Source organism: Nelumbo nucifera, chromosome 2, assembly GCF_055504915.1.
Source record: "Nelumbo nucifera cultivar China Antique chromosome 2, China Antique-T2T, whole genome shotgun sequence".
Classification (NCBI taxonomy): domain Eukaryota; kingdom Viridiplantae; phylum Streptophyta; class Magnoliopsida; order Proteales; family Nelumbonaceae; genus Nelumbo; species Nelumbo nucifera.
Genome location: NC_142650.1, coordinates 106,306,271 through 106,317,115, shown reverse-complemented (window position 1 = coordinate 106,317,115; position 10,845 = coordinate 106,306,271). Strand labels below are relative to the sequence as shown.

The following is a 10,845-nucleotide window of genomic DNA, read 5'->3' as shown; positions in this document are numbered from 1 at the left end:
TGTGGTCTGGAGCAACATCAAATTTGATGATTTCTAAGAAAATGGTACATTACTGCCAACGATGCAATAACATGGCATCAATGTGGCATAATCTTGGATGTTTGATAACAAAATCAATGTTGAAAACGTTACTGCCAGCATTGGTATTAAACAAAACCAGTGTTGTTTTCTCAGAAAAATACCTATATGACAGCACAGGTTCTAAATACCTACTTATAACTTCACATGCCTAACACCGTTTTTCTCAAAAAATGATGCAATGTTCCCAGCACCGATGCCAAACACCTACTTAGCTATCAAAAGAAACAAAGTGGGGATGGACTGAAACTCGACTCCTGCTGGTTGGGTACGCTAGCCCAATGTTGTCAAATCCCAACCAGACAGAACCGCCTTGGTGACTGCCTGATTGGGAGTGGATGACGGTTCAATACATTAGCAATATATTAAACATATAAATGGAGTAATTTTAACCATCTATAAAATGGGCAAACCAAAATACCAATTTGACAGCCGTTCCTGGTCTAGTTGTCTGACCATATGAACATATAAATGGTGTAATTTTAACCATCTATAAAATGGGCAAACCAAAATACCAATTTGACAGCCGTTCCTGGTCTAGTGGTCTGACCATCCGGTCCAATCCGTTTCTGACAATCATGTATTAGCCAATTATAAAATGGTTCACCATCCCCCTGGACAATATAATATGTGATCTGCCTTCAATTATCAATGATTTCACTCTTTTACTTTTTTAGGTAGGTCTCTGTATTTCAGTTGTCCTGACTGTTGCTCACAAAGATAAGGACTACAAAAAGGAAAAGAAGAAACAGGGAAAAGAACCCAGGAATCCTAGGGGCCTTGAGGGGAGGCAGCTTTTAGGGGAACCCTCACCCTCGTAGGATTTGAAACCTAACCAACCAAGAAAGCATCCGCTTTTTCTTTGTTTTACCCAATTGAAATTGGAAGCTCCATCACGAGCTTCTGTGCAGCAGCACCAAGTGTAGATTGTGGGCAAGAGGGCCCCAACACATGTGAACAAAACTCCTCTGGCGCAGTGTTTGGTTCAACGAGATGCTCTAAGACTGTGAGGACCCACACTCACTTCATGTTCATGGACCCCATACAGTGAGTGATACAGGGCTGTTGAGATTTCTTTCGGCAGCAGCTCTCCTGAACCAGAACCAGAGGAGCTTGCTTCGTTTAGTGCCATCAATCGCTTTCGCTTCTTATAAAAGCATTTGGGGCGTGCCAAACATGCTTAGTTGACTGCCGATACTAAACAATTTTGCAGGAAACAACATTGAACGTAAATGTAAGAATTAGGATCCATTCCTCAAATTAAACCTCTTCCAAACACGGCCCCATCCGGAGAGGCTTTTCATATACTCTTACCAAAACCTTCACAGATGGCGTGTTGGCCAATACCATTGATTTTTTGAGCTCTGCCATTTCAGAAGTTGAAATGCGTAAAACTTCACCAGACAACCAGAGCCAAGCCATTTCCAAATTCAAAAAATTCCCCTTGGTTCAAGAATTGATATTTCACAACCTCATCAATCTAGAAACTGTTTTCCCTCTTCATGGGTCCCATTCTGTGTCTGTTTTGCTGATGTTTTTCTTGGTGTGGTTTACTGGCTTCAATTTATCAAGTAACCCAGATTCTGAAACAAGTTTAGGCCTCGGTTTTCATGAATTAACATCCCAGGGAAAAAAAAACGTTCAAATAAAATAAAAGGCAAAAGGAAGAAAAAGGAGACCCAACAGTTCAGTGAAGAGTGAACCACCCCGTTTGCCAGGCCTGCAGTATGAGTGCCCCGTACTGGCAGTCAGATTCAGGTAAGAGTGGAAGGTAATTCCGGCCGCTTCCTCAGCCCCTGGTACAATAACAAAATAGCTGGTGTAGATGACTGATGAGTCGCATGGACGGATTTCAAGTTTCAACTTTCAACCAAGCTTTTCCAAACCCACCAGAGAAATAGATGATGACACTAGTAGTTCTGGCCTAAGCGAGGGCGATTATGTGATTTCCAAGTGTACTTCCAAAGTTCCAACAAGTCACGTGGCAGTGGCAGAGCTTTCAAAGTGGCATCACAGGTAATTTTTTCCCCTAATCCATGGGGAAGCCGTATAAAAACCCCGAGAGGCTGAGAATATAATAATTTTAAAAACAAAAAAGGCAAAGCAGCCAGCCACCTCCCCCCTCTCTCTGCTCTTAATTTATATTTTATATTCATACACAAAATATATATATATATATATAGAAGCCATTAGACAACAAAACACAGAACAGGGAAACGCTAACCTTGTATTATTTTTAAAACCAGCTTAGCCAGAAACGCGGGCCCGGATCTGTCTATCTCCATCACTTAATCTATTGTTAATTAAAAAGATAAAGATCAAACTCCTAAGCAAAGCATTAAACAATACAGAAAAGCTGGACAAGAAAACAAAAAGCTTGTCTTTATCAATATATAGAAGACTATGTTTACATCATGGAATATACTCACCAACTCATGTCTGCTCCGGTGCGCCAGCATCTGTGTCGTATTTTTTTTCTTTTCTTTTTTGAACAAACGTGTGTCGTATTATGATTTAACAAATAATTGCCACACATGCACTGGTTTAACTGTTCAATACATTTAAGAATTAAATAGATAAATTAGTATTCCCACTAGAACCACTGAATATACCCATCACGAGTATATGTACAAAATACAAAAGATGGTCGGTTTGATCTGTCCTTCATTATGGGTTTTGATCTGTAAAGACACACTTCTCCATATCGATTTGTTCCAAAAAAAAAAAAGATTTGTTCAGTAAATGGATGGAATTCAATTCAATTCAAAATCAAAATTCACAATAGATTGAGAGGGAAGAGGGGACACGTTGAGATACCAGGATCGAAACCCATAGCCAACCTACCCATTCAGAAGAAATAGACAAATGTTGAAGCATACCGTTTACAAGCTACAGGCAATAACAGTATTGGGGTATTGCCATATCTAGAAAGTTGGTGGCAATGGACTGAATTTGGATCAAAACCTACAGATCAACATGCATTGATTTCCAATGGAAAGGACAGTTTAAAACAGAAACAACATAATTAAAAGTGCAGATTCATGACAACTACCAAGCCAATACATAGGAGGAAAAATTACACATGATACCAAATAACCCAACACCCACCATCAATTAAAAATAAAAATAAGACAAGCCCCATCCATTACCACATGCACCTGTAGTATGAGGTGAGAGACTAGCTGGGAGCCCGTTTGAGACTGAGGCAAATAACAGCTCAACAAGTTGTTTTTTCATAGCATGCTGTCAGTTCTTGCCGGCAACCTCCTGAAGAAGTTGAGTGGCACCGAAGGAAGCCTGTGCCTGAACCTCGGATGCCTCAACACATAAATGCCTGTGAGAAGGGCCACGACACGGAATGGTGTCACATAAAGCACTATTGCAGCAATCAAACAGAAGGTCACAAAAAGTGCTGTGGCTCTAGGATCCCTCCAGCTCAGAAGAGACTGCAACCTCTCCCCCTGTGTTGCCAAGTCACCAACCACCGTCTGTATCCTCCCTGCCACACTTCTCAAACGATCATACCTCATCCTCACAATATCAGCCGGCCTGGAAGTTGGAAATGTATCAAACTCTTCATCCAATTCATCAGGATGTGCATTCTCAGCATGAGAGAGACGAGTATCCATGTGAGGTGGATTTCTTGGCCTCCATCGGAAGTACCAAACCCCAATCAAGAAGAGGTAGAGAAAAATGGTAGGCAGTATCAGCTCTGGATAGAGGACCAGTATTAAGAAGAGAATGTGGATCAGAATTGTTGTAAGAGGATTTTTCCAATTGCATATCTGATCAAACCATCTCCCAACTGCAATCAGCCCACTCAGGACTCCCATAATCCGGAAAAAATTAGCTTTGCTTCTCCTCATACTCCACATATGTGAATCCACATCCAGCATATACTCCACAACCTCCTTCCGCAGTGGTGGTTCTGCACGGCTCAACCTCATAGAAACTATTTGAGTGGCCTGGTGCCTCAAGCTATCAAGTTGCATAACAGATAGAGGATGAAGATAATGCATTTTTGGTAACAGTGGCTGTGAGTAAATATGCATCATATTAAGCAAAGACGAGCATGTAAACCGCACAGCCAATTGAACTTCACCCATCTTCTTCACCCCAGACGAATGTAGAACCAGGAGGGGATATGAGTGGGTGTATACTCGATCAGTTTCAAGCGTGGAGAGTCGAATCCTCACCTTTCCAATTCTTGAATCCTTCGCCCCTCCAGCTTTATCTCCACCCTGCAAGTGACAATTATCAAATACACCAATCGTAATGACAGTGCAGGGATCAAAAACCTCCCATGTGTATTGTTCATTCCACCTTGGAGTAAAGCTATCTATAATTGTCCTTGTCCGGACCCATTTCTGACCATATTTCGCCACACAATAGGCATCAGTAGTCCCCCGTCCATCCTTGGTTTTCATTGGCATCAACCCCTGTGCACTCAAAATTCCCAATTCCAAAACCCCAATGCTAGGCTTCCACAACTGCTTTCCTGTTGGCCTGAGATCACTACTGTAGTGTGTTGATTCATCGAGAACATGATAACCACCTTCCAAACAGATCCTTAGATGAATCCTACTAGAAAACTTGGTATCCTTCTTTTTCTGCTCTCCCTCTGCAACTACCACATGCTTCTCAAGGTTAAACCACCTAGTGTTGACAGGCTTATAGTCCAATCTTCTATCTACATACTGTAAAGGAATAACACACTTCCCCAAAATTTCATCCTTGTTAGGTGCCACTCTATCTTCCACACTCAAGACTAAGTGCTCTTCAAATGGTTCTGCCGCCACAAACATCAAATCTTCGTTCCACAATGGATTAATGCTCTTGCTCTGAGAAACTCTAGTTCTCAAAGCCTGATTACCGAGAATAGCTTTAACATAAACTTCTGGATACCTGGCTTTGTCGCTAGGTTGCAAATCCTGAGCTTCAATCACATTGACCCTAAGATACCAAAGCTTCGGAGAGAGATATACCTTTGACCGAATAGTTGCAAGACCGTCGCTACTAACAGTGGCAGCATCCGAATGCCATGCCTCAGGAAATGCTTCATCGGCCTGAGTACCCATCCACACAGCCAACATGACCTCTCCCTTGACCTTCTCCCCCTTCCGATCTTCCAGTCTATACCACTGCGGCGCCAATGGGCTATCTGGCGGAAAACGTTTGGGAACTTCATTGAGGTCGAATATAACTCGGCCCATGAAATCATCCTTCACAAAATCCTTGTCTTTCACCACAACCTCAAGTGCAGAAGCCTGGATTCGATCTTTGGAAAAAGCAAAGACCTGATTCCACTCAGGATTTGACTTCTTCTCGAAATGCCGAGTTGTTCCCTTGTAGTTTCCGAGTTTCACCTCAACATAGGGATCACAAGTTCCAGTAACATCTTTTCCAGGTAAGTCCTTGGCCTTGACAACCCGCACGTACAGGTACTGCATCTGCTCAACCAGGTCATAGGTGCTGGTGAGTTTGTCGCCAGTTACCCCTCCCCCGCCGAGGTGCGGCGAGGTCTCCTTCAGGGAGTATTCTTCAGGCGGTAGGGGTCGCTGCATTTTCTGGATGAATGATGGTGTGAAAGAAACAAGAGGAGTTGCGGAAACGATAGAACGTGCAGCAAATAATGGGGATTTAAATTCAAAAATCGTGAAACCCTAGAGTTCGGGATACAGAGTTAGAAAGCCGTGTTAACTTCAAATGCCGGTAGAAACCTCCAGATATCCCAAAGGTTCGCAAAAGGAAAAACCGAAAAACAGAACGGTCTGTCTCCTCTGGCTTGGTGATGACTAGACGGTAACTGAAAAATCAAATATTTCCAAATACAAAACGTTATCAGAACCCACGAACTTTCGAACGTTGCTCATGACAAGGATTAGTAAATGCTCAATGACTTTAAAAATCAATCAAACTTGAGGAAGATGAGGCACCAACTTTTCTTGAAACCCTAGGCCTCCGAATGCTGGAAGACTCGGAAAACTGGGAAAGAGAATGTAACTATGTAAGAACCATCAAGCTAAGCGCCTCCTTTGAAACGCCAGAGCGAAAACCTGAGAAGCCGAAACGAAAAGCGTAAGTTTTAAACAGGAACCAGAAGATCCTCAATGCAGAATCTACTGCAACTCTAGAATAAGCGAATAAATCCATCAAATCACATACGCTTCTCTTCTCTGCAACACTGAGGAAAAAGATACCAAAAGCTTGCAGATCTGAACGCAAAGAAGCTTCTGAAATCGAAACAAGACCAGTAAGCTTCTAACTTCAACCAGAGTACGAAAACCTCATCACATTCTTGTCCTATGTATGGAATGGAAAGAAGACACGGATTTTCAATTTATTGCTCCAACATGCATTTAATCATATAGCAAACTTGCAGAAGATATTACAATGAACAATGCAAACATTTTCGAATTGAAGTCCTGAACAGAGAGAGAGAGGGTTAGATGAGGTTGCAGAAAGTGGTACCTCAGAGACTGTTGAAGAGTACAGAGTTCACTTTAGAAACCCTAGATCGTTACGATCAAGAAGGTTCTTGAAGTTGCAGCAATGGAAAACCGCTTTTCTTAAAATCTAAATATGAAACAAATTCGAACATAGAAAGCCAGAGAGAAAGGGGTGGGGGGGAGAGAGAACAATAAAGAGATCTGATGAATCCAAAGGAATACCGAAGAACCTACTCTCCTCACTTTTACTCTTTTTCTTTTGCTTCTTTTTCTTTTTTTTTCTTTTTTTTTCTTTTTTTTTCTTCTTTTTTGTTTTTTGTTTTGTACAGGGAAGTGGCCAAGTGGGAAATGCGGAAGTGGGATTACCCGAGACGCCCCTGCAAAAACTGTGGTCGGAGTGGGGCACGTGTGAGGACCGTTGTGTTTGATTCGTACGTTAACCGAGAAATTATCGAGTTACACGTTGCAACCCTCTACTAATTTGATCGAACACCGCACATCCGACCATTAAACTGGGACCCGGATGTGTGAGATCATATTGGTAAAGAGTTGGAATGTGTTTTGTTGGAAGTGACCCGAATTCGAAATTATCATTTATCTCGTTGTAATTTTCGCCACGTTAGGACAAACCGAGTTTACTGAGCGATTCGCACTTAACTCAGCGAGGTGATTCGTTACCTGGACGAGTTTCACTTGATCAAAACGACAAACAAAATCCTGGCTTTATGTAAACCGTATTGTCATAGGGCTATTCAACGAGGCCCCATGCGGCATTTGATCGGGTCGACTATACCTACTAATGTAAGAAACAATAAAAGGCAACAAGAAGATATACAAATTAGTTAAAAAGTACTTTATATTGCATAAATTGATGACAAGCACAAGCATACATTTTAGTGTCGAGGGGATCTCGTGCTTAACCTTTACACACTACCGATTCATTCAACTACTTACCTCCCCCCAAAGAGTATGTTAAGCTTTTGATAGAGTGACATAAAGAAACATCAAAATGGTGAAAAACCATACTACAGAATTACAATATTACCATTGACATTCCCCCAATACAAAATGCATGCAATACCCCACCCAAGACATACTTAAACACTCAGATGGCACGATGTGGGTGTGATAATGGCACTTGATGCGTGGCAAAGTGGCCACTTGTGACATTCTCCCCCATTCAATTTTGCCTTCGTCTTCGAAGACCAGCTTCGGCTTGTTGCTTGAACTTCTTGTTGGTGAATGAGGGTTCTTCAACTGCACCATCTCTTCCAAGGCCTAGGTACACGGTCGGGTGATAGGCTAGATGGTGTGGATTATGGTGGGAAGACTCATGGCTGGGTTTTATATGAAGTCCCTGGCTACAGGCTTGTAAGTAAGTACGGTGTGGCTTATGTTAGGTTGCGGTACTAGCTAAGGGAAAGGTTGGTGCAAAAGTTGAATTTGAATTAAGAGGGTGTTGGATGTAGAGGGATGTTTCCCAAGGTTCTCTCCTCATAGGGCTACTATATGGATTGGATGAAGGCCGAGTGTTGGAGTGGACCCTATTGGCTGTGGGTGGCACTCTCTTCCCATTGTGGTAGGTAAAGTTGGTGTTGGAGTAGGCCTTGGGTCTTCTCTTGTGCCCATGAAAAGCGGGCACAAACGGCTTCTACTGTTGTTGCTGGTGTTGTGGTGGCGCTAGCACTAACTTCTTCTTGGAGTCTCTACGACCACTTCTGGTTGCAATAATGGTGGCTGTTGTTGTAGAACTCTTTGTCATCCCTTAAGGTTGAGGTGGGTGCTGGAGTTACAAGGCTAAAACTTGCTTCTTTGTATTGGTCGTGGCGATCATGTTGACCATGCAAGGTGACTGCTCGTCCATGATCATCAGGGTGTCAATGTGGTGTTGGTGCCGCTTTTGCCTGTATCATAAAGTCCATTCCGAGGACAACATCAAAGATATCCATGTGAACAATGGAGAGGTCAATCTCCCTATCCCAGGTGTCGAGTTGTAGTTTCACTTGGCGAGCCATGCCTTTAGTGGGTTTGGCACCTGTGTTAACTGCTTTGAGCTAACTGGCTCTTTGGAGATGACCAAATTAAGTCTTTTGGCCTCTACAATGGATATGAAATTGTGAGTGGCTCCTGTGTCAAATAGGGCCCTAGTTGGCCTCTCGCCAAGGCATATACCAGCATACCTCAATCCTCTCATAATAAAGGCAGGTTGTATGGAGGTAGCCCCTTTCTTCATCATGGCAATGACAAGTTGTAGAGCGCCCACTCTTGGCGCCTATGTACTCTGCTCCCCATCGCTCTGCTCGTCATCACTCAACTTGGAAATGAGGGCATTTAGCTTCCCCCGCTTTGGGCAATGTCTTGTCAGGTGTTCCTCCCCACAAATGTAGTATGTGGGTGTACGACTTGGTCTCCCTTGGTACTTGTGGTTGTAAGAGCTGCAACTTCCATGTGGTTGTTTTCCCTTCTAGTATTGTGCTAGCTAGTTGTGGTAGGGCTGCTTCTCTTTCGAGGGACTTGGTGGTCTATCTCCCCCACTCAAATTTGGAGCACGTAGGCTGGATGGTCAGCCCGTCCATAAAGTTGAATAGTAGGTCTTTGTCTGACATGTCGGTGATCTCGTATGTGAGAGCTAAGAATTCCTTCACATACTCGTGGAGTGAGTCGCCGTGCTTGAGGGTCTTCATCCTTCAACGGGCATGGAACTCCACGTTCTTTGGATAAAACTATCTCTTTAACTCTCGCTTAAATTCAGCCCTAGTATGTATGGCACACGTATCGCGTTCCATGTCAACACATTTTCTGCACCACCACAACATAGCTATATCAATCAAATGCATAGTGGTTGTACGTACTTGAATCATTTCGTCATCCACATTAGCTACTGCCAGGTATTGTTCCATTTGCCATAAGAAATTATCGAGCTCTCTTGCATCGCGAGTGCCCAAATAGGGAGTTGGCTCCTGAATCTTGATGTAGGAAGGAGTGAGCGGAGTTGAGGTGATGCTCGGGTTGGCCATCGCTCTTTTCATTATGGCGCACTCCCCCTTGATTTCATCAAGTTGAGCTTGGACATGAGTAGAGGTGTTTAGGGCGGACTTCATAGTTGCCCACTCAATCTTCATCTCATTCAATTCAGCCTGAACGACCATTGATGTGGAGATGGTTCTTCTCCATGCTGCCCATTCCCTCTTCATCTTGTCGAGCTGCGCTTGAAAACTGTCAAGCTTGTCTTAGATGTGCGAGTTGGATGAGCTTCCTTCTTGTTGGCGTGCAGTGCTGCAAATTTCCTTGAGCATGCCATTGAGTATGTCGTGGACCTCATCCACAACCCTACTCAAGAGGCCTTCCACTTCCACCAATGTACTCTCCATGGCTTTCAAATGTTGGTGAAGTTTGTTTATCTGATCTCGCATCTCACCTACAGTGGCTTTGCAATGTAGCATGCGCAAGTCAACGACTGCATGCTTGTCAGTAGATTTCTCGCATTTTATAGGCTTTAGTGCTCGAGCCTTTAGTGCTTTATCCTTGCTGATGTCATCGGCGGGTGTGTCATGGTGTAGCTCCTGTCATGGGTCGAATGGCTAGGAATGAGCTCCTGCTATGATACCAACTGTCACAGGGGCTATTCAACGAGGCCTGTACGGCACTCGATGGGGTCAAATAAGCCTACAAATGCAAGCAATAGCACACAAAAGGCAACAAGAAGGCACACGAATTAGTCCAAAGGCACTTTATATTGCATAAATTGGTGGCAAGCACAAGCACATAGTTTAGTGTTGAGGGGATCTCGTGCTTAACCTTTACACGCTACTAATTCACTTGACTACCTACCTCCCCTCAAATAGTACGTTAAGCTTTTGGGGAAATGACGTAAAGAAACATCAAAATGGTGAAAAATCATACTACAGAATTATAATATTGCCATTACCATTCCCCAATACAAAATACACGCAATACCCCACCCAAGACACACTTAGACACTCAGATGGCATGATGTGGGCGTGATGATGGCACTTGATGGCACGACAAAGTGGTCACTTGTGACAGTATGGAGAGCCACGAGTGGCTCCTGCCCACTGCCACCCCTATGGATAGGGGTGTCAATTGGACTAGATTTGGTCCAATCCAATCCAGTCCAATGTGAGTCCATTACAAATTGACCAGGTCCAATCCAATTCAATGAATATTTTGGACCATTTTGGATTGGTCCAATTTAATGTCTGAACCGTTCAATCTATTCAAATTCATTTTAATTTAGATTGGTTTCAATCCAAATCTAGTCCATTGACACCTATATTCTTATCTTATATCAATGGAT

The 10,845-nt window shown here is 43.1% G+C and overlaps 1 protein-coding gene across 3 annotated transcripts; it reads right to left on the bottom strand.

Annotated features, from left to right (window-relative positions):
* Positions 1-3,029: 3,029 nt before the first annotated feature.
* On the bottom strand, positions 3,030-6,768 carry LOC104603485 (FT-interacting protein 3). Of its 3 annotated transcripts, none has more exons than XM_010267528.3 (5): positions 6,550-6,768; positions 6,244-6,381; positions 6,019-6,134; positions 5,758-5,884; positions 3,030-5,645 (listed from the first exon to the last, which is right to left on the bottom strand). In XM_010267528.3, the coding sequence occupies exon 5, from the start codon at positions 5,640-5,642 to the stop codon at positions 3,312-3,314; it is 2,331 nt and encodes a 776-aa protein (XP_010265830.1). In that variant the 5' UTR covers positions 5,643-5,645; positions 5,758-5,884; positions 6,019-6,134; positions 6,244-6,381; positions 6,550-6,768; the 3' UTR covers positions 3,030-3,311. The 3 variants fall into 3 exon arrangements, with proteins under 3 accessions (XP_010265830.1, XP_088754267.1, XP_088754268.1); XM_088898141.1 differs by having other exon boundaries at positions 6,244-6,311; positions 6,550-6,754; XM_088898142.1 differs by lacking the exons at positions 6,019-6,134; positions 6,244-6,381; positions 6,550-6,768 and having other exon boundaries at positions 5,758-5,891.
* Positions 6,769-10,845: the final 4,077 nt, after the last annotated feature.

Excerpts from the sequence above, each read along its gene's own strand:
- LOC104603485 (XM_010267528.3), bottom strand. The coding sequence starts at position 5,642 with ATGCAGCGACCCCTACCGCCTGAAGAATACTCCCTGAAGGAGACCTCG.